This window comes from Bos javanicus, chromosome 9 (genome assembly GCF_032452875.1).
Source record: "Bos javanicus breed banteng chromosome 9, ARS-OSU_banteng_1.0, whole genome shotgun sequence".
Lineage (NCBI taxonomy): Eukaryota > Metazoa > Chordata > Mammalia > Artiodactyla > Bovidae > Bos > Bos javanicus.
This window is the reverse complement of record NC_083876.1, coordinates 88,574,169-88,602,125: the sequence shown is the minus strand read 5'-3', so window position 1 is coordinate 88,602,125 and position 27,957 is coordinate 88,574,169. Positions and strand designations below refer to the sequence as shown.

Here is a 27,957-nt window from a genome sequence, read left to right as displayed (position 1 = left end):
TGTTGTTGGCAAAGTAATGTCTCTGCTTTTTAACATGCTGTCTAGGTTGGTCATAACTTTTCTTCCAAGGAGTAAGCGTCTTTTAATTTCATGGCTGCAGTCACCATCTGAAGTGATTTTGGAGCCCAAAGAAAATAAAGTCTGCCACTGTTTCCCACAGTTTCCCTATTTACCATGAAGTGATGTTAAGCCAACTTTTTCACTTTCTTCTTTCACTTTCATCAAGAGGCTCTTTAGTTCTTCTTCACTTTCTGCCATAAGGATGGTGTCATTTGCATTTCTGAGGCTATTGATATTTCTCCTGGCAATCTTGATTCCAGTTTGTGCTTCATCCAGCCCAGCGTTTCTCATGATGTACTCTCCATACAAGTTAACTAAGCAGGGTGACAATATACAGCCTTGACGTACTCCTTTTCCTATTTGGAACCAGTCTGTTATTCCATGTCCAGTTCTAACTGTTGCTCCCTGACCTGCTTACAGATTTCTCAAGAGGCAGGTTTCCTTAGAGGGTGTGTATACATGTATTTATGAGGTGAAGAGAATAAGGGAATGGTTTGGAAACTGGAGAGGTTTTGGTAACCTCAGGGAACACCTGGTGAGTGTTGAAGACAGCAGGCTTTTTACTCTTGACCAGTGATTTCTATGTAAGATGGGGAGCAGGAGTTCCCTGATGATCCAGGGGTTAAGAACCGGCCTTCCAAAGCATGGGACATGGATTAGATCCCTTGTCAGGAAGCATGCCTCAGGGCAACCAAGCTCATGCACCGCAACTAGAGAAGCCGTCATGCACTGCAACGAAGACCCAGTGCAGCCAAAATAAAGAAATAAGGTGAGGAGTTGCTAGGTGATTGAGATGCTAAAGCTCTAGGGTCCCAGTATCTGTTTAAAAATATAGGTTATATTATCATTCAGGTACAGTGAGGCCAACAAATCAGGAGAGACTGAAAGAGTTTGCTGTTCTCAGCTCCTGAGAGAAGGGGGCACACCATGCCATGTAGGGCCACCCAGGGAGCACCAGGGCTGGGCAGGAGACAGAGGGAGCCAGGGTGAAAACATGTTTTCCACAGGAAGAAAGAGGTGAGGCAGGGTGGGCAGGCTTAGGGTTGCCTAGTTTGAAGAATTTCAGTGGGTTCTGGAGTGTGGGAGCCATCTCTAGTTATCCGGCACCTGGCTCTGGGGTGATTGGTTGGATAGTGGCCCAGAGTGTAAAAATCCGCTAGAAGAAGTGGTTGGGGTGTGGGCTGCTCTGAGTTCGGCGGTTTGCATAGGAAAGCTGTGCACCCAGGAGAGTCATTTACTAGGAACTGGCTCACCCTGGAACTCAAGGTCAGCAAGGCCCCAGATGTCAAGGCATTAGAAGAAAATAAAAAGGCGAGGTTAATATGGTTTCAACACAGGTTAGTACTTGGAGATTGCCTGTGAGGTGGGAAAGGGTGTCTTAAGGAAGAAGCATTTTAATTGTCTTCTCTTTTCCCCACCACTTGCTTTAAAGATAAGCTTCCAAACTACAGTGCAAAGTAGACTTTTACAGCCAGCCTTCCTGGTCACATGTGAGCAACAGAGAGGAGGAGAAAGAGCTGAATCTAGCACCTTGAGGGAATTAGATGGACCTGGGATGGAGCAACCAAAATTCATCAGTGAGGTGGAACTTCCTGAAGTAAAATGAAATCATTTCACAGCTCTCCCAGGGTACACACGGGATGTTTACTAATAAACCACTGAGGGGAGGCCTTTGAGAATGGCCATATCCCCAGTGTTCAGGGCAGGACTATTCACAACAGCCAAGACATGGAAGCAACCTAAATGTCCATCAGCAGAGGAATGGATAAAGAAGATGTGGTACATATATATAAGGAATATTATTCAGCCATAAAAAAGGATGAAATAATGCCATTTGCAGCAACATTGACGGACCTAGAGATTTTCACCCCTAGAATCTGGGATTAACATAAACACACCACTGTATATAAAACTAGGATCTACTGTATAGCACAGAAAACCATACTCAATATTTTATAATGTCTGGGATTAACATAAACACACTACTGTATATAAAACTAGGATCTACTGTATAGCACAGAAAATCATACTCAATATTTTATAATGTCTGGGATTAACATAAACACACTACTGTATATAAAACTAGGATCTACTGTATAGCACAGAAAACTATACTCAATATTTTATAATGTCTGGGATTAACATAAACACACCACTGTATATAAAACTAGGATCTACTGTATAGCACAGAAAATCATACTCAATATTTTATAGTAACTTGTAAGGGAAAAGAATCTGAAAAAGAATATATATATACACACACACACCCGTATATGTAACTGAATTATAGGTATATGAATCACTTCACTGTATACCTGAAACTAATACAACATTGTAAATCAAGTATACTTCAATTTTAAAGAATAAACAAATAAAACACTGTTTTAAAAAAGAATGGCTGCATGGAAAGCCATTCAGAAGCAAGGGTAGGTACAGAGATACGGTGCCCATTCAAATACCTTCAGGTTCCCTAATGAATCACTGCAAGCCAAGTGAATTATTCAGTTGATATCATTAATTTCCATCTCAATGGCAACCTACCATCATAGCAGGATTTTTATTTTTTGGCTTAAGCATAAAATTAAAAAGTACTATAGAGCTAATCTTAGCCTGACACACAAGTATCCCCAAAATGACACGCAGCTGGTTCTGGTTTTTAGTTGTGTGTATGTGTTTCTGACTGTACCTAAAACAAACAAAAATCTTCCTAAAATATATCATTTAAATGAATAATTGCTTTTATTTGACAATCTAAATATATTTTAAGCAAAAAATCAATCCCTTCTGGAGATTAAGTAAGTAAGTATTGGTCACTCAGTCATTTTCAACTCTTTGTGACCCCATGGACTGTAGCCCACCAGGCTCTTCTATCCATGGCATTCTCCAGGCAAGAACACTGGAGTGGGTTGCCATTGTCTCCTCCAGGGGATCTTCCCAACCCAGAGATTGAACCTGGGTCTCCTGCACTGCAGGCAGATTATTTACCATCTGAGCCAGAGAGAACTTCTGGAGAAAAATTAATCCCAAATAATGCTAGAAAGAATCTTGGAATTGAGGCTCAGAGAGGTGGTATGGTTTTTCCCAGATCACACAGTTGGTTAATGCTGTACTGGCTCCTGTCCTGTTCTCCTGCACCCCGAGACTTAACCTCAGCTCCTCTTCATGGCACACATCAGAACAACTATTCAATGCATAGTCATTTTAGTCTTCATACAAGCACCTTAAGAATTAAATCTTCATCTGATGCTTTTTCATTCTTCTCTGGATCTAAGCAGTCACGAAGTTGAGCCAGAAATTCCTCATGTTTCCTGCAATTCTGTGAGACTTGATTCTTATTCTCCTCGTTTTCCTTTAAACATTTTCTATTGGTCAAATAAGAAGTAAGTTTTAACACCAAAGAAGATAACATTCATCAAAGTTCAGTACTTGAGCCCTCTGTTGGGAAATAACCAATCATCATTTTCAACACAACATAGTTTCCCAGATACAGAGTACATAATTGTTTTAAAAGCCTAGTTAAAGAAGGAGAAAAGTGGAAGCAACTCTGGAGCACCTATACTTTGCAAAAATGTAGGGAGATCTTCATGTCATCTTAGCAAGGAAGACAGGTTATCTGCCTCCTGTCCTTGACCTTTTAGGATCTGCAGAAGGGGCAGGTGGTCCTCTAGATCAGGGGTCCCCAACCTCTGGGTCATAGACCAGTACCTGCTGTCAGATCAGTGGCAGCATTAGATGAGAAATGAAGTGCACAATAAATTCAACGTGCTTGAATCATCCTGAAACCACCCCCACCACTCCCAATCCATGGAAAATCTATCTTTCGTGAGATAGGTCTCTGGTGCCAAAAAGGTTGGAGTCTGTTGCTCTAGATCAAACACAGATCCATGACTCAGTTGAGGCTTCATGGGGGAAGAAAGAAAGTAATGCTACAGTGGGCTTATAGACCAAGCTTTGGTCACTATACAATGATCCATAAGGGTTACTTAGAGCATTCCTTGATTCACGGCCAAGGGTGAAGTGAAGTCGCTCAGTTGTGTCCAACTCTTTTCGACCCCATGGACTGTAGCCTACCACACTCCTCTGTCCATGGGATTTTCCAAGCAAGAATACTGGAGTGGGTTGCCATTTCCTTCTCCAGAGGATCTTCCCAACCCAGGGATCGATCCCAGGTCTCCTGCATTGTAGGCAAACACTTTACCATCTGAGCCACCAGGGAAGTCGATTAAATATAATTAAAAAATACATCAGAAGCAGAGGATGTGCCCACCTCTAGAGAAGAGAGGTGTTCAGTCATCAGCAAAGATCACAACTAGTTTTTGCACATCTAGAATTGTTAAAGAGTACTGAAATGAGCCAATCAAGGAAAATCAGTCAATTTATGCCCTGCTGTGAATATTTTATTTCGAATCTCAGATAGGTTTGCTGAAATAGCATGGTCTATTTCTAATGCTTTAAATGCTAAAAACTAAGAGAACATTAAAAAACAGACATATTTTAAAGGCAAATTAGAATCATTTCAATAATTTGGCATCATTTTTAGTACCCTAGATAATGAACATGATTATTGCTTTCTCTTTTTACCATTTTAAGTGTTTATAACAACACTCAAATGTTACTGCAAATTCTTTCACACAATTCAAAGATTAACAAAGTATGTAATTGCATATACTCAAAATCATGCCATATTTCTATTTAGAAAAATGTATAACAATAAAAGACCAACATCAATATTCTGAGTTCTAATTTTTAACATATGAAAAGTAGTATGTATTCAGTGTCTCTAACTCATGAAAGTCATAGTAAATGCCATGGCTCTGATTAATTTATGTATGTGATTCAATACATTTACTCCAAGATTTCAATATTACTTCTCTATTCCAGGAACTTCTAAACTATTACCACTTTTATTTGCATTTCACTTTGACCTAACAAAGTTCCAGGCATCCACCATAATGACATAATCATATAAATGTGAAAATATGAACATATATGGATCCTCATTGCATTTTGGTTTACAATAATTTTTTGAGTGGAACTAACCTAAGTGTCTAAAGGAAACAACAAAAAGAACCGGTTAAGTAAATTATGATTTTAACATGCAATGGAATATTACTGGCCATTAAAAAATGATATAATGAAAGAATTTTTTAGTATCTATAACATATTATTCAGGAAAAATATTTCACTACATGATGCCATTTAAGTACAACTGTCTGAATATCTGTTCAACAAACTGTGAACTATAGTTTTTCTGGAATCATAAGGTTTTGAGTAATTTTCTTTTTGACATTTGTGGGAATATATATATCCCACAAATGAATATATCATTTGTTTAATAAATATTTGTTGTGCACTTACTATGCATCAGGCTCTGTAAAAGGTGCAAAAGATACAGTAGTAAACGAAACAGATTAACATCCTTGCCCTCATGGGACTTAGGTCCTAATTGGGAAGATGGACAATAATCAAAAAATAAATGTATGAAAAATGCATAGTATATTATAGGGCTGAAGGAAAAGATTAAGCAGAAAAGGGAGTAAGAAACATTTAGGGGGAGTGGGGTAAAATTGGAGATGCAGACTAGGTTAGTGGCAATGTACAGTAGTAAAAATTTAGATTTATTTTGATGATAGAGATAAATGATGAGATTTACTGAAGCATCTAGGAAAGGAAAGCAAGGATGATCCAAGATTTTTGCCCTGAACAACTAGAGGAATGGAATTATCATTCAGTGAGATTAGGAAAACCACAGGACAAATTTGTGGAAATACTAATTTGGACATGTTAATTTGAGATGCCTGTTGGACATCCACGTGAAGATGCCCAGTAAGTCATAAGATATGCAGGTCTTAGGAAGAAACGTGGGAGTCATGAGCATTTAGGTCATACTTTAAGTCATGAGACTGGATGAGAGCACTAAAAGAGTGGATTTGGATAGAAACAAGAAGAGAGTTCCCTGATGGCTCAGTTGGTAAAGAATCCGCCTGCAAGGCAGGAGACCCTGGTTCAATCCCTGGATCGGGAAGATCCCCTGGAAAAGGGATAGGCTACCCACTCCAGTATTCTTGGGTTTCCCTTGTGGCTCAGCTGGTAAAGAATTCACCCGCAACGCGGGAGACCTGGGTTCGATCCCTGGGTTGGGAAGATCCCTTGGAAAAGGGAAAGGCTACCCACTCCAGTATTCTGGCCTGGAGAAGTCTTGGGGTCACAAAGAGTCGGACACGACTGAGCGAGTTTCACTTTCAAGGAGAGAATCAAGGACTGAGCCCTGGGGCCCACCAATACTTGGAAGTCAAGGAGATGAGGCAGATAAAGCCAGAGATCATGACAGAGCAGCTAGAAAGGCAAGATCAAAAGCAGGCGTGCGCAGTGCCCTGGAAGCTAAAAGAAGAAAGTGGTTCAGGGGGAAAAGCCAACTGTTGACTGACGTACTGGAAGATCAGATAAGACTGATCATTTAATTTGCAGTGTGCAGTCACTGGTCACCTTAATGAGTGGCTTCAGCGGAGTAGATCTGAGAGAGGAGACAAATTGGCACAGTGAGTACATACAAACATGTTTAAGGAATTTTGCCCTGAATGGAAGGAGAGAAAGAGGACAGGAGCTGGAAGCACTGGGTTTTTGTTTTTAATCTTTTTAAGATGAAATAAGTAAAATAAATACCAAGTGTTTTATTAGTAAAGGGATTTAAGTTATTATACACAGAATTATAAAGTATATTTTAAGAACAGTTAGCTCCCAATTTTATCTCAATAATCACCTTTTGGCAGAACTACATGTAGAAAACCTAGATTTCCTGAGTTCTCTGCATAAACCGGCAATAAAACTTAATGAGGAGTGTTAAGGGTGGTCTGGTGTGTTCTGGGCTTCTGAGGTACTTTTACAACTAGCTTCTGAATAAACCCCTCGCTCTGTGTACTATTCCACAACCTCCAGTTAAAACTCTACTTAGAGGAAATCTTCTAAACTATATATATACATATGATTTTTTTTCCCTAAGTGGAGTTTCAGGGCCAAATAATGCAAAACCCCAGTACCTTCAAAGGCATATCCTGCTGTCAGGAGTTAGTGTTTTAACACTAACTCCATTGAAAAATATATTGAAATATCCTTACTGTAATTTTTCGTCTAGTTCTACCACTTTCTTCTTTAACTCTTGGTTCTCCTTGATTGCAGACTGAGCTGTGATTTCAGTTCTAATTTTAGAAGTGGAGAGAGCCGCTGATTCTTCCTCTAGTTCCTGAACTCTGTCCCTCAGAGAGATGAGCAGAGACGATTTTCTGGCATTATTTTCTTTGTAGCTCTCCATCTCAGCTTTTAACTCTTGATAGGAAACTTCTTTAGAAAGCATCTTGGATCGCAGTTCTCGAAGCTGACATGGGAAAGAAGTAAAAAGAGGGAAAAGATTTCAAGGATATAAGTTTGAAGTACCTTGAAAAAAAACCAAAATCATAATTTAAAATTTCAATTTTTTATTCATGACTTAATCCAACTTTACTTTCTTTTTTCATATTTGTTTCTGTATTACTAGATGGGAAATTATGCCTAAATAGTGGGCCCTCTTATTCTTTTTCAAAAAACTATTGAGCAATGGTTTTTCTTTCTTAATTAGAGGATGATTACTTTACAATATTGTGATGGTTTTTGCCATACATCGACATGAATGAGTCACCAGCGCACATGTGTCCCCCCATCCTGAACCCCCGCTCCCACCTTCCTCCCCACACCATCCCTCTGGGTTGTCCCAGAGCACCAGCTTTGAGTGTCTTGCTTTATGCATCAAACTTGGGCTGGTCATCTATTTTACATATGGTAATATACATGTTTCAATGCTATTCTCTCAAATCATCCCACCCTCACCTTCTCCCACAGAGTTCAAAAGTCTGTTCTTTACATCTATGTCTCTTTTGCTGCCTTGTACATAGGATTGTCGTTACCATCTTTCCAAACTCGATATATATCTATTAATATACTGTATTGGTGTTTCTCTTTCTGACTTACTTCACTCTGTATAACACACTCCAGGTTCATCCACCTCATTAGAACTGACTCAAATGTGTTCTTTTTATAGTTGAGTAATCGTCCATTGCGTATATGCACCACAATTTCCTTATCCATTCGTCTGCCGATGAACACCTAGGTTGCTTCCATGTCCTAGCCACTGTAAACAGTGCTGCAATGAACACTGGGGTACATATGTCTCTTTAAATTCTGGTTTCCTCAGTGTGTACATTCAGCAGTGAGACTGCTGGGTCTTATGGCAGTTCTATTTCCAGTCAAAAAACTATTGAGCAATGTCCTGTGATGAATGAATCTCACTCAAGAGACAGGTGTGGTGTGTTTTGCAAAAAGGAATAAAATATTCTGCAATGGAAACTCATTTTCTAAATCTGTATTACTGCTATTGCTGCTGCTGCTGAAACGAGGAAGCTACAGGTAGGCCATTTGTAATTTCACGGCCACGACCCTTTCATAAGTCAATACAGACTATTCAATATATTACAGAATTTCTTCCCCAGCCTTCTGGACCCTTATTGCAGGAGATAAAGAAAAATAATATTCGGATGTCTGGAAAAAATATAGGAGAAAAAGAAAATCATTATAGGATTTATACAAAGGAAACACATTAACTTTTCTCTCACGCTAAAATGCTGAACACAGTATGTGCCTTATAAGATATCAGATCCGTCCCATTAGAAAATTTCATGAATACATATACTTTTTGAAGGGCTTTCCTGGTGGCTCAGATGGTAAAGAATGTGCCTGCAGTGCAGATTGGGTTCAATCCCTGGACTGAGAAGATCTCCCAGAGAAGCAAACAGCTACTCACTCCAGTATCCTTGCCTGGAGAATCCCATGGACAGAGGAGCCTGGCGGACTACAGTCCATGGAGTTGCAGAGTCTGACACGACTGAGAGACTCTCACTATACTACACTACTACTACTACTATACTTTTTGGAACTATGACCATGCATGCCTACATTTATTCACATACACATACACACACATTATCAACTCATCTTTCAATGGGAGCCTGACAGTCTAGTGAGACTGTCACTTACCTCACAGGCAAGCCTAGGATTCCTGGGGGCCACTAGTCTATAAGGGCAGTGAGTCTAGCAAGAATCTCCCAGAAACTCCACAATAGACTGGATCCAGCCCCAAGGGTAGATGGATCTTGGTCACCTTCCTAGAATCTCCCCCAGGCGAGCAGAACCACCACAAAAAAGGGAGGCAGATTTCTACCCCTAGAACTGCAGATTGCAAGCAATCCACCTTAAAGAAAGCTTCTCCCAGGATGCTGAGCCCTCCAATGCCCACATTGCCCCCCAAGTCCCCAGGTGCCCTTGATGCTCTCGGGAAGGACAGCTCCCCCGAGAGCCAGAATCCAGCCCAGCTCACCTCACCTCCCAGCCCAGCAAATGCACAGTCTTTCAGGAATTCTCCCAACCAGAGGGCACTAGCAGTTGCTACAGTCACTGCCAACTCTGTGCGACCCCACAGACTGTAGCCCACCAGGCTCCTCTGTCCATGGGATTCTCCAGGAAAGAATACTGGAGTGGGTTGCCATTTCCTTTTCCAGTGACTCTTCCTGACTTTGGAATCAAACCCGAGTCTCTTACATCTCCTGCACTGGCAGGCAGATTCTTTACCACAGAGCCACCAGGGAAGCCAACAGAGGTTTGAGGCACAATAAGAGAAAAAGAGAATAAAATTTACCGAGAAGTTTAAACCCGCCTCCCTTCATCCTGTTTCTAATCACCTCTATACTCTGTTTCGCTCCACGGGAAGCTAACAAGGCCCATTTGTGAGTAACGAAGACAGATTCTCACCTCAGACTGAGCAGATTCAAATTTGACCAGCGTTGCTGCAAGTTCACTCCGGGCAGCCTCGGCCACATTCCGATAGTGGTTTAACTGCTCCCGAGTGACCGGGACTTCCAAGAGATGATCATAAGCTTTCTGATAGGGTTCCCCAAAAGACAAAATATACAGAAGAGAGTTAAACAATATTTTCCGTGCAGCTGTGCAACGCAAGATTAGTACAGACGCATTCTTTGTTATCCAAATATGTTGGAAAGGCTGCTCAGAGAAGGGTTTGGTTCAGATTATTTCATTCTCATTCTCAAAATTCTACGTGAAGGAGGATGCAGCCCGAGAACCAATGATAGGGTCCCCCAGGAATGAATGACAGCTCTCCCCAGATGGTAGCTGGGGTTGGCATTTAAGAGTTGGCCTTTGCCAGGATTTCCCTGGTGGTCCAGTGGTCAAGACTCTGCTTTCCCTGCAGGGGCACAAGTTCGATCCCTAGTTGGGGACCTAAGATCCCACAAGCTGTGTGAAGAGTTGGCCTTTGCCATTTTACAGAGTTTTCCTTCCACCCTACTCCAGTGCTATTTGACCTCTGACCAGAACAGACAGAACTGACAAAGAACCACCAGATGTTAACCTTGAGGCAGTTTTCATAGTTCTGTTTCCAGACTACAAAGATTATCAACTCATCTCTGGGCTGTTGAATAAAGTGTTTATCAAAAAGACCATGTGATTTAAGAGTAGAAGTCTGTCTCCTTCATAATCACCCACAATGCCATCTACTCTCAATCTCATCGCCTGTCTTGGGGTTATGAAGCTGACTCAAATGAATGCCTGAGGCCAGAGACAGTGGTGGTGCCTGGAGTTCTTCTCCACCCAGAAGGGAAGAGCTCCCAGCCCCACTCATGGCTGCCAATGCAAAAATAGGGATCCCAACCTGGCCAGATTATTCTAATTTTTCAAGACAAGTCCTACATCCAGACTTTTTAAAAATTGTATTTATTTATTGTTGGCTGTGCTGGGTCTTCGTTGTTTCGCACGCTGTTCTCTAGTTGCAGCGAGCAGGGCCTACTCTCTGGTTGCAGTGCCCAGGTTTCTTATTGCAGTGGCTTCTCTTGTTGCAGACCAAGGGTTCTAAGGCACGGGGGCTGCAGTTGTCGCGCTTCCCAGGCTCTAGAGCACAGGCTCAATAGGTGTGGCGCACAGGCCTAGCTGCTTCGCAGCACGTGGGATCTTCTAGGACCAGGGATCAAATCTGTGTCTCCTGCATCAGCAGGCAGATTCTTTACCACTGAGTCACTGGGGAAGTCCTAACCAGACTTTCTGAAGTAAAAAAAAGTCCCAGATTTTTCAACTGCGTAACTAATTTAAATTTTTTTTTTTTTTTTAACACGATCCCAATAAACACATCTGCAGAAGAGATTTGATGAGTTTGGACTATAGGTCTGCATCTGTAATTTCTGGTTCTGTTTCTGTCCTGCTGGTGCCATAACATCTGCCTCCTGCAAGAATTATTCCCAAGTTTGGACAGATACCCACTTCTATGAAGTTTCCAGGGCTTGTGGTCTTTGTGAAAGACATACAGGAAAGCCATTCATTTTTGAAGGAATATGAAAGAGGTCATATAAAGGAGGGTTTCCCTGGAATATCTAGTGTCCTCAGGGGCCACATCAGTAAAACCTGTTAATGACTCTGCCTGGCTACGGAACTGCTAAAGACTACTGTTTGGAAATACTCATGAACGCAAAAGTCATCTTAAAGCCCTGAATTTCATAACAAGCGTTGTCATGACTAGTGTGTTTCAACGCACAAGATGCCAAACAAAACCTTCAGTGCACTTAGTAACAGGCAGTGTTTGCCAATGACAACACATTCAAGAAGACGGTAGGTATGTACTCCTGGGGTAAAGGCACAAAGCGTTTAAGTGCATCTATGAAGAGAACCACATCCTGTCAACCTCACTCAGTATTCAGATGGAATTTCTCCACGCCAACCACTCCAGCCATGTTTCCAAAACAGGCCATGTGAGGACCTAGGTCACTCACAAGATGTTTGAACTATAGCATGCCTGGCACACATTTTCTAAAATTCCTTAGGGAAATAAGTTTCTCAATCACTATGATTATTTCTTTCATTGACAAACATGATTTTTTTAGGACATGACATAGTCATTCTTCAATTTTATATCTCTTTCATATGAAAAATATTGTGTCCGTTGGCCATAATAGTAAGAGCCTCTGAGACAGTTCAGAAGTGGGCCTTTATTTGAGGAGATTACAATGAAACACGGAGTACCACCAGAAGCATTAGCATCTTCACACGCTCATGGGCAAAAGAAACTGCACATTAAGATACTACTGCCTCTAACACTGGAACAGGGCCTACAGGAGAAAGACTCTTTTGGTTACTAAGTTTAGAAGACGGTTGCCCTTTAGTTGCTAAGTTGTGTCTGACTCTTGTGACCCCATGGATTGTAACCTGCCAAGCTCCTCTGTCCATGGGATTTTCCAGACAAGAATACTGGAGTGGGTTGCCATTTCCTCCTCTAGGGGATCTTCCCAACCCAGAGATCGAACTTGCAGATCCTGTATTGGCAGGCGGGTTCTGTATCACTGAGCCACCTGGGAAGCCCTTAGAAGACAGTTGCTAGGGTCTAAATCACCTTTCAAAGTCCAGCAGACTCGAGACTGTTTATCAGCAAATGTTTATGAAAAGTGTATTCTGGGTCAGACACTGAGCTTACCTATGGAGTATACCACAGAAATCATTCCCTCAAGACACTCTGAGGTAGCTTGAAATGAGAAGAAATGCACAGAAGCATGAGAGGATTACAAGGATAAGAAAAAACAATACAAAAACTGAAAGAACACATGAATTTATTTATGCCTACTCATTTCCTCTTAGCCCTTCCTTCTCTGTCTCACAGACCCTTACGTAGTGTTCTTTGTGTTTAGCCTGAGTTTCTCCTTTTTTTAATTTTTTTTTTACTGAAGGATAACTGTTTTGCAGAATTTTGTTGTTTTCTGTCAAACCTCAACATGAATCAGCCATAGGTATATATATATATATATATGTCCCCTCCCTTTTGAACTTCCCTCCCATTTCCCTCCCTATCCCAACCCTCTAGGCTGATACAGAGTCCTTGTTTGAGTTTCCTGAGTCATACAGCAAATTCCCATTGGCTATCTATTTTACATATGGTAATGTAAGTTTCCCGGGAGAAGGCAGTGGCACCCCACTCCAGTACTCTTGCCTGGAAAATCTCAGGGACGGAGGAGCCTGGTAGGCTGCCGTCTATGCGGTCGCAGTCGGACACGACTGAGCGACTTCACTTTCACTTTTCACTTTCATGCATTGGAGAAGGAAATGGCAACCCACCCCAGTGTTCTTGCCTGGAGAATCCCAGGGACAGGGGAGCCTGGTGGGCTGCCATCTATGGGGTCGCACAGAGTCGGACACGACTGAAGCGACTTAGCAGCGGCAGCAGCAGCAATGTAAGTTTCCAGCGGATGTTGGCAATTTGATCTCTGGTTCCTCTGGTTCTCTAAAACCAGCTTGAATATCTGGAAGTTCACGGTTCACGTATTGCTGAAGCCTGGCTTGGAGAATTTTGAGCATTACTTTATTAGCGTGTGAGATGAGTGCAATTGTGTGGTAGTTTGAGCATTCTTTGGCATTGCCTTTCTTTGGGATTGGAATGAAAACTGACCTTTTCCAGTCCTGTGGCCACTGCTGAGTTTTCCAAATTTGCTGGCATATTGAGTGCAGCACTTTCACAGCATCATCTTCCAGGATTTGAAATAGCTCAACTGGAATTCCATCACTTCCACTAGCTTTGTTTGTAGTGATGCTTTCTAAGGCCCATTTGACTTCACATTCCAGGATGTCTGGCTCTAGGTCAGTGACATCGTGATTATCTGGGTCATGAAGATCTTTTTGTACAGTTCTTCTATGTATTCTTGCCACCTCTTCTTAATATCTTATGCTTCTGCTGGATCATCGAAAAAGCAAGAAAGTTCCAGAAAAACATCTATTTCTGCTTTATTGACTATGCCAAAGCCTTTGACTGTGTGGATCACAATAAACTGTGGAAAATTCTGAAAGAGATGGGAATACCAGACCACCTGACCTGCCTCTTGAGAAACCTGTATGCAGGTCAGGAAGCAACAGTTAGAACTGGACATGGAACAACAGACTGGTTCCAAATAGGAAAAGGCGTACGTCAAGGCTGTGTATTGTCACCCTGCTTATTTAACTTATATGCAGAGTACATCATGAGAAACGCTGGGCTGCAAGAAGCACAAGGTGGAATCAAGATTGCCAGGGGAAATATCAATAACCTCAGATATGCAAATGACCACCCTTATGGCAACCCAGGGATCAGACCCAGGTCTCCCACATTGCAGGCAGGTGCTTTAACCTCTGAGCCATCAGGGAAGCCCTGGCAGAAACTGAAGAGGAACTAAAAAGCCTCTTGATGAAAGTGAAAGTGGAGAGTGAAAAAGTTGGCTTAAAGCTCAACATTCAGAAAACAAAGATCATGGCATCTGATCCCATCATTTCATGGCAAATAGATGGGGAAACAGTGTCAGATTTTTATTTTGGGGGGCTCCAAAATCACTGCAGATGGTGACTGCAGCCATGAAATTAAAAGATGCTTACTCTTTGGAAGGAAAGTTATGATCAACCTAGATAGCATATTGAAAAGCAGAGACATTACTTTGCCAACAAAGGTCCATCCAGTCAAGGCTATGGTTTTTCCAGTAGTCATGTATGGATGTGAGAGTTGGACTGTGAAGAAAGCTGAGCACTGAAGAATTGATGCTTTTGAACTGTGGTGTTGGAGAAGACTCTTGAGAGTCCCTTGGACTGCAAGGAGATTCAACCAGTCCATCCTAAAGGAGATCAGTCCTGGGTGTTCATTGGAAGGACTGATACTGAAGCTGAAACTCCAATACTTTGGCCACCTCATGTGAAGAGTTGACTCATTGGAAAAGACCCTGATGCTGGGAGGGATTGGGGGCAGGAGGAGAAGGGGATGACATAGGATGAGATGGTTGGATGGCATCACCGACTCGATGGACATGAATCTGGGTAAACTCTGGAACTTGGTGATGGACAGGGAGGCCTGGCGTGCTCTGATTCATGGGGTCGCAAAGAGTCGGACATGACTGAGTGACTAAACTGAATTGAACTGAATGTAAGTTTACATGTTACTCTCCATACATCTCACCGTCTCCTCCCTTCTCCCTATGACCATAAGTCTGTTCTCTATGTCTGTTTCTCAATTGAGTGAGTGAGTGAGTGAGTGAAGTCGCTCAGTCGTGTCCAACTCTTTGTGACCCCATGGACTGTAGTCCACCAGGCTGCTCCATCCATAGAATTTTCTAGGCAAGAGTACTGGAGTGGGTTGTCATTTCCTTCTCCAAGGGATCTTCCTGACCCGGGGATCGAAACCGGGTCTCCCACATTGCAGGCAGACGCTTTACCTCATTACTGTCCTGTAAATAAATTCTTCAGAACCATTTTCCTAGATTCCATATATGTGCATTGCTGCTGCTGAGTCGCTTCAGTCGTGTCGGATTCTGTGCGACCCCATAGACGGCAGCCCACTAGGCTCCTCTGTCCCTGGGATTCTCCAGGCAAGAATACTGGAGTGGGTTGCCATTTCCTTCTCCAATATGTGCATTAGAGTATGATATTTATCTCTTTCTGACTCACTGCACTCTGTATTATAGGTTCTAGATTTATCCACCTCATCAGAACGGATTCAAATGCATTCTTTTTTATGGCTGAGTAATATTCTATTGTGTATATGTACCACAACTTCTTTATCCATTCATCTGTTGATTTGCATCTAGGTTGCTTCCATGTTCTACCTTGTAAATAGTGCTGCAATGAACAATGGGACACATGTGTCTTTTTCAAACCTGGTTTCCTCAGGGTATATGCCTAGGAGTGGGATTGCTGGGTCATATGGTGATTTTACTCTTAGTTTTTTAAGGAATCTTCATACCATCTTCCATAGTGGCTGTATCAATTTACATTCCCACCAACAGTGCAAAAGCGTCCCCTTTTCCCCACATCCTCTCCAGCATTTATTGTTTGTAGACTTTTTGATGAGGGCCATTCTGACCAGTGTGAGGTGATATCTCATTGTGGTTTTGATTTGCATTTCTCTAATAATGAGCGATGTTGAGCATCTTTACAAGTGTTTATTAGCCATCTGTATGTCTTCTTTGGAGAAACGTCTGTTTAGGTCTTTTTCCTACTTTTTGATTGGGCTGTTTGTTTCCCTTGTGTTGAGTTGTATGAGCTGCTGGTATATTTTGGAAATTAATCCTTTGTCAGTTGTTTCATTTGCTATTATTTTCTCCCATTCCAACGGTTGTCTTTTCACCTTGCTTATAGTTTCTATAGGAGAAGGCAATGGCACCCCACTCCAGTACTCTTGCCTGGAAAATCCTATGGACAGAGGAGCCTGGTAGGCTGCAGTCCATGGGGTCACTATGAGTCGGACACGACTGAGCAACTTCCCTTTCACTTTTAACTTTCATGCATTGGAGAAGGAAATGGCAACCCACTCCAGTGTTCTTGCCTGGAGGATCCCAGGGACAGAGGAGCCTGGTTGGCTGCCGTTTATGGGGTCACACAGAGTTGGACATGACTGAAGCGACTTAGCAGCAGCAGCACAGTTTCCTTTGCTGTGCACTGAGTTTGTCCTTTGACCTGAGTTGTTTTAAAGGCTTCATTGTGTTTGTGGCTTTCTGTTCTCAGAATTTATTAGGATGCCTGTTTTATCACACTGTGCTCAGACAACCCATCTTCATTCTGGGCTGACATTCACAGGTGTACACCAGTGGAGTGAACCAGTCTCCATTCAGAACTGGGTCCATTCAAACCAGAAGGCTGTCCTTATTAGACCAGTCATTACACATTTTCACCATCTTCCTGGTCTCTATTATTTCTACTTCAGGGAATTCATCAAGGTTTTTGTGAATGTTCAGTTTTATGAACATCCAATGGGTAGTTAAAAAGAAGATATAGGATTTCCCTGGTGGTCCAATGGTTAACACTCCACGTTTCCAATGCAGGACGCACGAGTTCAATCTCTCATTGGGGAAGTAAGATCCCACATGTTGTGGGACAGGGCCAAAATAAATGGATAAATAAAAATAAAAAGAAGGTATATTCTCATAGTTACAGATGGAGAAAACAAGCTTATGGTTACCGGGGGATAAGGTGTTGGGGGATAAATTGGGAGATTGGAATTGACATATACATACTACTATATACATGAAATAGACAACAACCTACTGTATTTCACAGGGAGGTCTACTCAATATTCTGTAATGATCTATATGAGCAAAGACTCTAAAAACAGTTGATACCTGTATACGTATAACTGATTCACTTTGCTGTACAGCAGAAATTAACACAACACTGTAAATCAATTACACTCTAATAAAAATTTTTCAAGTACTACAAAAAATAAAAAGAAGGTATAGTCTCTTTCTTTGGAGCTTCAAGTTCAATATGGATTAATTCATTCTACTTTGCTCATCATTTTAATTAGGCATTTCTAGTCTTATCTATTTCTATGCTTTAACTTGATCAGGGCTCGAGAAAGATCAGTTAGAGCCTCTGATTGCTACTGTAATTCTCTGTCACCTTGTAGCACTTGCATTCTTGCTTAATGGAAACTAGTACTGTTTGACTTGGTGCAAAGATTCAGAAATCGCATATAGTCGTAAATTATACCACGTAACACCATAATGTGCCATTATCTTTCTCACTTAACCATTTCTGCTCACAATTCAGCCCTTTCTGATACTGAGATCATGATCCCGAATTTCTTTTTGTTTGTATCTGACTACATATACCTCTGTTCCAGCTTTTAATTTTCAACCTTTCTGTATCACTTCATCTTAGATGTAAATAAAGCTGGTTAAGCCCTCTGGATACCTTCTCAATCACACTCTATTAAAATTTAAATGTAAGTACTATGACCCAGCAGTTCTACCTCTCAATTATTTCCCCTTGGAAAACAGTCATATATGTGAGTAACAGTAGGTCTTAGGATACTTATTACACCATTATCGGTAATAACAAAAAAGAGAGAAGGGGTGACACAATACAAATCCCCATCAACAAGGCAATTGCTGAAAAAGGCGCTCCTATACTATGAATACTGCCGATAAGCAGGAGGAGACTGCCCTGTATGTTTGGGCATAAGCAGATCTCCAAGATACACCACTGGACAAAAGTAACAAAGTATAGATCCATAGTTTGATACTTTTTTCCCCTTAAAGCACACATGAAGGGAAAGTACTGTGTCTTTTCTGCAAATATATTTAGAGAAGAAAAAAAGGTCTGAAGGAACACACATCAGCTGTATAACAATCCTTATCTCTGAGGCTGACAGGAGTACTGGAGCTGGGGAGGGGAATGGCTTTGGTTTCTTCTCAAGAAGGTATATTTATGCATTAATTACATAATTAAGCATAATTAAAAGAAAATTACTGGGAAGAAATGTTACTAAGGTAATCTTTTAGTTATAGAACTACATTTATTTTCTTCTTTATTACGTTTTTATATTTTCTAAATCTTTTACAGTGACTGTGCATTAATTTCATAATCAGAGTAAATATTTCCCCTTTAAATGAAAAAACAAAAAAGGAACAAGGACAAGAATCCACAAAAATCACAAATTCTGCCATGCAGCATCTTTAAGGAGGACACAGGGGCAAAGAAACACCACCAGTAGCATAGAGATTGAAATGTACGTGAGGCCAGACCTCTCAGGGTTTTGCTCTTTTAATTAAGCCTCCCTAGAGTTAATAAAAATTTTGGAAAGCTTTTCTATAAATATTAAATAATCTTCACTTTAACAAAAAACTAATTTTACCCTAATTTCAAAGTGGCAAGATTAAAACTCATCCATTTGTCCTCATATGAGGACACTCTAAGTTATTAGGTCTCCCAGCCAATCCATGAAGCAATTTCACATTAATTTTAGAAAGCCAACTACCTATGATTTGCTTCGGCTACTGATATTATGATAATGATTGAAATTGCCTTGCAGGGTGGCTCATAGGCTTTTCAGAATAAAGATGGTTTCAAAGCTCAAAGGCAAAAAGAAGAGATCAGCTTATTCATAACTTGGTACACAATGTGTCCAATTACCCAGCCTGAGGACAATGCCTTGGGCCAGTCTTGCTTCTATGGTGTTTAGCTGTCTTATTTTCCTATGGACAGGAAAAAAAAAAAGAAAGAGAGTGAAGAAAATCGCTGCCAACCTCTGACACACAAAAGTACCTAAATCCATTCCTGTCTTTCCATCTCATACCCAGTCTCCTCTTTGTTCCAGCATTATTCCATACCACACTGCACAACCGTGTCACTGAGGCACTTTCACAGGGGAAGGCGTCCTTTGGTCTCTCTTTTTCTTTCTATCACCTTCCCTCTCTCTCCCCTTCCCTCTTCAAGCCTCCAGGGCTGCCCCAGTGAGCAATCCTCGCTAAGACTCTCTCCCCTACTCTCTAACTTCTTCCCCTCACATAGTTTTTTCCCTAATTTATGGTGCATAACTTAAGTACTGCAACTGTATTTATGGGCTTCCCTGGTGGCTCAGCAGTAAAGAATACACTTGCCAATGCAGGAGACATGGGTTCGATCTCTGCGTCCAGAAGATCCCCTGCAGAAAGAAATGGCAACCCACTGCCCACTCTTCTTGCCTGGAAAATCCCATAGGCAGAGGAGCCTGGCAGTCTACAGTCCATGGGGTCACAAAAGAGTCAGACTCGACTGAGTGACTATACAACTTCAACAAAATGTATTTCTCCAACCAATGCCAATTTTGACTACTTATCAGTTCTTCTCCAGACTTTGAAGGACTTTCCTGCTTTTCTTTCTTACATCTGCATTTGGTTTCTGGGTTTTCCTAAGTGCTTGCCAGGGACAGTGTGATGGGTATGGAATTCAGGAAACAAATCGGTGTGTCATCATCTTAGTAGTTGTGGAGCAAATTTTGGAGGAAGATATTTCTGCATTAAATCAAGCTTTGTGAAAAAGCTGATGTATTATTTTGACACTGTTCTCTAATCACATTTTTCTTGGGTGTCATTTGAAACCCCTTCTATCTCAATATCTTTATTGAAAAGAATACAGTATTCCAAAATGTTCTTAATACTATGGCTCCACTAAAAGAAACCGAATTATTTTTTCATGGATGGGAAGGACCACAGTTAGAAAAACTTAAGATGCCAAACTTTCTGAGGGCTTGCTTCAAATACTAATCCCGATGTAACTCTAACAAATATTAAATATGTAATTATATGTACTAGATATGTATCATATACATATCTAATATTCACTGACCCAGGAACTATTCTAATTCAGTCTTCACAACAAACCTATGAGTAGAGACTGTTCTTATACCCTCATCTGAAAACGAGACAATTAAGGGCTAAAAAGGCAATTCCTTTTTCAAACAGCAAACAACTGGTAGTAGATCTGAAAGCAGTAATAGCTTTTCTGTGCTATCTAATTTAAAAGTTAGGCTTAAAGGACATTTAATGAATGTGCATATGAAATGTTCCTGACACTGCAGGAGGCACTTCAGCATATACCCCAGAACACACAATTCTACTTGTAATTCTACGTGAATGTTCGTGGTTCACAGTATCCATCAATATAGGAATTGGTCATCCATAAGAATAGTACATCCATGTACTATTATATAAGAATAGTCATCCATGGAATAGTACATCCATAAAATGGGAATCTAGAAAACAATTAATAGAACTGAACTAAATCTATTTAAAGCAGCATGGATAGATCTCAAAAACATACTGTTTTTCAAATACAGTAAATCAGAGAACAAAACTAATAGTATGATACCATTTATGTTTCAAAAATACATGTTATTTTAAATTAGCTTAAAGAATAAAAACCAATAAAAAGCAAAAAAAAAAGGAAAATTAAAAAAGTGTTAAACAAAATAAAATATTCTCTATAGGTATAAGTATGAACACAAAAAGTATTTTTAATGATCTGGCGGATACTCACCAAATGTATTTAATAATTACCTCTGGAGAATGAGGGAAGGGGATTAAGATTAGTGGTAGTTGACAAAAGATACTGCAGCTTAATGTGTAATGTTCTCATTTTTAAAGGAAAAGTGGCTGCAATTGTAATATTCAAATTAATTTTTTAATTAAGAGACAGCTGGAAACATGTTTAAAGAGTCCAATTCAGTATGTTCTCAATTTTAACATCCTAATCTTTAGATTTAAGAAGCTGAATACCATGTAAATTCTTCACCGGCTGCAGAGGCAGTGGGAAACCCTGAACTTGAACCTCGGCTTGCACAAGACCGCAGAGGTAGAAAGAATTACTGAATTTCCAGCAATGCTTGGAATGCATTTTTTATTCAACAAGAAAGTTTTGACTACTTCTTGGATAGGAAGTTCACCACAAAAATGAATGGAATAATACAATGTTATAGCCAAAATAGTATCTTCAAGGATTAAAACAAGAATTCAATGATTCTTAATGTTTTTATTAACTGTAAAAAGATCTCCAACAAAGGACAAATTAGAAACAGAAAACAACCTAAATAACATGTACGTTGCAACTACATCCCTGCTCTCTCTTCTGGGGTGACCCTTAACTCTGCCCAGAGAAAATTCAGCTAAATGATGCTACTTCATCATCCCTAGCAGCATTTCTTCTGTTAAAAGGAAGCCACGATTTCCAGCATACACACTTCTGAAAGCAACCAAGTCCCTCCAGAGACAAATTTTGTAAAAAATGAGAAGACAGTGGGACACGTTAGCAACAAGTAATCTCTCCAGGTTTCAGGTTAGGAAGAAACCAAATAATTTTTAACCTCCCTATAAGAATTCTCACAAGGGAACAAAGCAAGATCTACAGTAAGTTTTTAGAAGGAATTTTTCTCTCTTTTGTGTCCAGAATAAATCAGGTTATAGGCAGATTCCAAATCCGAAATTGTAGTGCTTAGCAACTCTCACTAGTTATCATGAAGACATGGATGTCCTCAGCCCGCTCTAGAAGACAGTCTACTAGAGTGGACAGACCCCTGTTTAGGAAGCCCTTCCTTTCTAAAGCTAGACCCCCTAATCTCACCCTCTCTCCTCCCCAAGACCTGCACCACACCATAAAGAGCTCTGCAGAAGGCAGGTTGGGGAGATCAAAGGAGGGGTGGAGACCACCAAGAAAATCAACTAATGGACAGTGTATTCACCCTCATAGCAGTCTTCTCACTCTTCTTATAGGTGTCATTTCAAAGTCAGTATTGCCTCAGCAAGTATTCAGAAGGACTTGACCAGTCAAAATTCCCACCTGACCACACCACTATCTTCCCACTATATAAAGACCCTGATGCTGGGAAAGACTGAAGGCAGGAGGAGAAGGGGACGACAGAGGATGAGATGGTTGTATGGCATCACCGACTCAATGGACATGAGTTTGAGTAAACTCCGGGAGTTGGTGATGGACAGGGAAGCCTGGCGTGCTGCAGTGCATGGGGTCACAAAGAGTCGGACATGACTGAGCAACTGAACTGAAACTGAACTGATTCTCTCATAGCAGCCTATGCTTCTCCTTCAGGTCACTTACAGAGTGGTAAGGAATACATGATATGTGTAATTAAGTATGTAAGGTCTCTCTCCCTTAAAACTCTGTGATAGGGCTTCCCTGATGGCTCAGTGGTAAAGAATCTGCTTGCTGATACAGGAAACACAAGTTCGAGTCCTGCTCCAGGAAGATTCCACACACCAAGGAGCAACTAAGCCCATTGCCCATAACTACTGAGCCTGTGCTCCGGAGCCCAGGAGCCGCAGCAACTGAGCCTACACTCCCTAAGCCCGTGTCCACAACAAGAGAAGTCACCGAAGTGAGAAACCCACACACCGCAAAGAAGAGTAAACCCCACTCACAGTAACTGCAGAAATGCCCAAGAAGCAACGAAGACCCAACACAGCCAAAAACAAACTTAAAAATTATTTTTTAAACAGTCTTTGATATCCACTAAGACATACCTAGCACCTAACCAGAACCTCACAATGTAAATGCTCGATAATTATCTGCAGAATAAAGGAATGGATGCTATATTGCTCTTCTTATTAATATCCCATCCTCCCGTGTGATTCACTCCCCAATCTCATCTGCTATGCCAAGTTCCACCAGCCTCTGGAGTTGGCTGACTTCTACTGCACCCCAAGCCCCAGGGATGATGGGCTGGTTTAGGAAGCACGCAGATTCTCCCACTCTGCAATATCAGAGCCTGTCCATCTATAGTAGCATTGTTGTTTTTGTTTAGTCCCTAAGTCCTGTCTGATTCTTTGTGACCCCCATGGACTATAACCTGTCAGGCTCCTCTGTCTGTGGGATTTCCCAGGCAAAAATACCAGAGTGGGTTGCAATTTGCTTCTCCAGGGGATCTTCCCAACCCAAGGATTGAACCCATGTCTCCTGCTTTGCAGGAGGATTCTTTACCTCTGAGCCACCAGGGAAGCCCAATAGTAGCATTGACATCCATCAAACCATGGATGTATCACGTAACTATGAGCCCTGACAAGAGAAACGTCTTGCTTTTGACTCCGTGGGTGTTCTGGAACGTACTTTGCAATCACTGAATTTTGTTACTGTTGTTCAGTCACTAAGTCGTGTCCAACTCTTTGCAACCCCATGGACTGCAGCACATCAGGCTTCCCTGTCCTTCAGTGTCTCCCAGAGTTTGCTCAAATTCATGTCCATTGAGTCAGAGATGCCATCCAACCATCTTGTCCTCTGTCGTCCCTTTCTCCTCCTACCTTCAATCTTTCCCAGAATCAGGGAGCTAATCACTGAATAGCTTCTCCTAAGCCATGGCAGGAGCATAAACTAAAGGCTAGTCCCAAATCCACTAGTGTTTCCTGTAATCTTTACAGTTTACCAGACGTCTAGATCTTAGAGAAAGGCTTTAACTTCCACCCAACGTCTCAAGTTTATTTTTTACCAGTGCCAAAACAAGAAAAACAAAAAAAGGAATTAAGAAAATGGCAGGAAAGAAAGGTTAAAAGAGAGAACAAATAAGAGGAAGCAAGTATCCTGGACGTACAATAAACCCTTTACATATGAACGAGTTTCATTTCGAAATCGTATTTGTTGAATCCAATTTATTCAAAAATCCAACAAAATTAGCCTAGGTACCTAACTAACACAATTGGCCATATAGTACTGTGAATAGGTTTACAATACTTTTCACACAAATAATACATTAAAAAAACAAACACAAAAAATAAAACACCTTTAATCTTACAGTACAGTACCTTGAAAAGTACAGTAGTACCAAGTACATCACTTCTGCCTGTGCACTTGCTTCAGACATCCTGGGCTTGAAACAAAGACACTGTAGTACTGTGCTCTTTAGAGTAGTGTGCAGTAAAAGTACAACCACTTGTAGAGGATGCACACACGTGACGATTATGTAAGTGAACTAACTTACATGACTGGACACGCAAATGCATGTTCACATCTTTGACAGTTCGTAACTTAAAGGTCTGGAGTAGGGGACTTACTGTACTGTTGGTACCGAGCACTTGTTAGGGATGGACCAGTTTACCTTGGCTCTTCCAAGTAGATCAACCTGAGTCACACGATCTACCAGGACCACGAGGTAAAGCAAACAAGTTGCTCACTACAGGAAATCACAAATTTCCAAACCCGTGGAACAACTGAACGGCATAACATCAAGCCTTTGTTCAGTAAAAGCACTTCAGTAGCAGGGTCAAAACAATAAAGTCCAATTAGCCATCTCGCTTGAGTTTTGACTTTTCAGGGATAATCTGAAGTAGAGCAGAGTATGAATGAATGCTGCTTCTTTAGTCAACCCTCTGAATGTCATCTGACAACATCAACTTAGTTAATATCAGAAACGCATTCCTGAGACCTCTTGTATTAAGACTCATCATCTGGACCCAGCCTCCAGCTGAGATCAGTGGAAGTATGTCCTGCTGGTGAGTTTAGGGACTACCCTGATGGCCCAGCTGGTAAAGAATCTGCCTGCAATGCGGGAGACCTGGGTTTGATCCCAAGGTTGGGAAGATCCCCTGGAGAAGGGAATGGCTACCCACTCCGGTATTCTGGCCTGGAGAATTCCATGGACTGTATAGTCCATGGGGTCGCAGAGTCAGACATGACTGAGAGACTTTCATTATTGCTAAACAATGGTCCTGTTGGAACAAATATAGGTGGAATTTCACTCATCTCTTGTAAAAATGGAAAATAGCAAGTCTCATATTTTTAAAATTAGTCATGCCAAGAGATCAACCTAGAATAGAAATAAGAGTTTCAGCAAAAACTAGGAGGGAGAGGAGAGAGTTGACCAAGATATACTGGGAAAGAAAAGCCAGGAATTACTTATTCATCCACATTTTGTCAGATGAGAATAAATGTTTAAAACATCTGAAAAAAATGCTTATCTTGAAGGAACAAAAATTATAACTTTCAATCATTGTTAGGGTGAAGGTCCTGCTGCTGCTGCTGCTAAGTCGCTTCAGTTGTGTCTGACTCTGTGTGACCCCAGAGACGGCAGCCCACCAGGCTCCACCGTCCCTGGGATTCTCCAGGCAAGAACACTGGAGTGGGTTGCCATTTCCTTCTCCAATGCAGGAAAGTGAAAAGTGAAAGTGAAGTCGCTCAGTCGTGTCCGACTCTTCGAGACCCCATGGACTGCAGCCCACCAGGCTCCTCTGTCCATGGGATTTTCCAGGCAAGAGTACTGGAGTGGGGTGCCATTGCCTTCTCCGCATCTCTAAAAAAAATTAGAAACGGGTGTCAGTAAAATCACAGAATGAAGGAAGGAAGGAATGAAATGGCACAGCCAGAATTCAAACCAAAGCCCATCTGACTCCAAAGCCCATACTGTTCATCACTATGTTATTGTCATATATAGATATGCAATCATTTCTCCCTAAATTGAATGCTCTTCTGAACTTCATTCAATATTGCTGTTCTGCAAGGCAAGTCAGGTTGTTGCAGTAAAGAGCTGCATTTCCAAAATTAATGATAAGTTCACAAAATTTAACTTTGATAAATTCATAAATCTCGTTCCAACCACTTTTTGGAAGATTCCTAGGAGGGAGGGATAAACTGGGAGATTGGGATTGACATATACACACTACTATATATAAAATAGATGACTAATAAGGACCTACTGCATAGGACAGGGAACTCTACTCAATACTCTGTAATGACCTATATGGGAAAAGTATAAAAAAAGAGTGGATATATGTATAATTAATTCACTTTGCTGAACAGTAGAAACTAACACCTTGTCAATCAACTATATTTCAATAAAAAATAAATTTAAGAAAGATTCCTTCTGCTTTCTACAAGTTCATATATGCTGTACAGGTTGGGTCTAGTCAATTTAGAAGCTTATATTTTCATTTAATATAAAGTCTTCTGTGGAAAATTCTTAAAGAGATGGGAATACCAGACCACGTGACTTGCCTCCTGAGAGGCAAGTGTATGCCTGTCAAGAGACAACAGTTAGAACTGGACGTGGAACAACAGACTGGTTCCAAATCGAGAAAGGAGTACGTCAAGGCTGTATATTGTCACCCTGCTTATTTAACTTCTATGCAGAGCACATCATGCAAAATGCTGGGCTGGATGAAGCCCGAGCTGGAATCAAGATTGCCAGGAGAAATATCAATAACCTCAGAGATGCAGATGACACCACTTCTTATGGCACCAAGTGAAGAAGAACTAAAGAGCCTCTTGATGAAAGTCAAAGAGGAGAGTGAAAAAGTTGGCTTAAAACTCAACATTCAGAAAACTAAGATTATGGCATCCAGTCCCACCACTTCACAGCAAATAGATGGGGAAACAATGGAAATCATGACAGACTTTACTTTTTTGGGCTCCAAAATCACTGCAGAGGGTGACTGCAGCCATGAAATTAAAAGACACTTGCTTCTTGGAAGAAAAGCTATGACCAACCTAGACAGCATATTAAAAGCATTACTTTGCCAACAAAGGTCCACATAGTCAAAGCTATGGTTTTTCCAGTAGTCATGTATGGATGTGAGAGTTGGACTATAAAGAAAGCTGAGCACTGAAGAATTGATGCTTTTGAACTGTGGTGCTAGAGAAGACTCTTGAGAGTCCCTTGGACTGCAAGGAGATCAAACCAGTCCATCCTAAAGGAGATAAGTCCTGAATATTCATTGGAAGGATTGATACTGAAGCTGAAACTCCAATATGTTGGCCACCTGATTCGAAGAACTGACCCACTGGAAAGGACCCTGATGCTGGGAAAGACTGAAGGCAGGAGGAGAAGGGGACGACAGAGGATGAGATGGTTGGATGGCATCACTGACTCAATGGACATGAGTTTGAGTAAACTCCGGGAGTCGGTGATGGACAGGGAAGCCTGGTGTGCTGCACCCCATGGGGTCACAAAGAGTTGGACATGACTGAGTGACTAAACTGAACTGAAAGTCCTTTGAATTTTTTTTTAATCTGTTCACTTTACCAAGATAACGTCTTAGTTAAGTAAGCCACAGGCAAATTAATTAATTTCAGGTCCTATTTTAAGTGACAACAATTTCTCAGCATTTGTATTGGATAGAGCTCCATGGGAGGTAGTGGGCGTAACTTTCAAGGCTCATAATGAATGCAGATTTGGGAACACTGTCACATGTCACATTGTCACATGTCACAAATAGCTTCTTTGAGTGGAATGGGGGAAATGAAAACCTCTGTTGACAAAGAGACGGGACATTTTATTCATCTGAATCCTACATATCTTTTCACATATTAATGATTCTAGACTTCTTCTCAAGTGGGGTTTTTTTCACTCCATCTATTATCAAACACTTGATAAATTATCTTAAAGTGAAAATTTTTCCAAAATGTAATATTTCAGTTCCTATGCTGAGTGGTATGCTTAAAACTTTTAACAAGTTGTCTATTCAAATTGACTCCTCAGGAATATTTCCCTTAGAAGGAATTTGAAATACAGTTTAACCAATTTTCCAAAAGAGCAATTCTCTAGTGCAATAAAACTGT

General features: G+C 41.0%; 1 protein-coding gene across 4 annotated transcripts in view; it reads right to left on the bottom strand.

The window, feature by feature from the left end:
* The window catches only part of CCDC170 (coiled-coil domain containing 170), a 94,890-nt gene that overhangs the window by 55,605 nt on the left and 11,328 nt on the right, over window positions 1–27,957 (bottom strand). For 3 of the 4 annotated variants that reach the window (XM_061428326.1, XM_061428327.1, XM_061428328.1), the window contains exons 2-4: window positions 9,895–10,023; window positions 7,176–7,432; window positions 3,281–3,422 (exon numbers count right to left, since the gene is read on the bottom strand). In XM_061428326.1, coding sequence (XP_061284310.1) covers window positions 3,281–3,422; window positions 7,176–7,432; window positions 9,895–10,023 — 528 coding nt within the window. Of the gene's footprint in view, window positions 1–3,280; window positions 3,423–7,175; window positions 7,433–7,920; window positions 8,629–9,894; window positions 10,024–27,957 lie in introns of those variants that run through there. The other variant, XM_061428330.1, reaches the window with a different exon arrangement.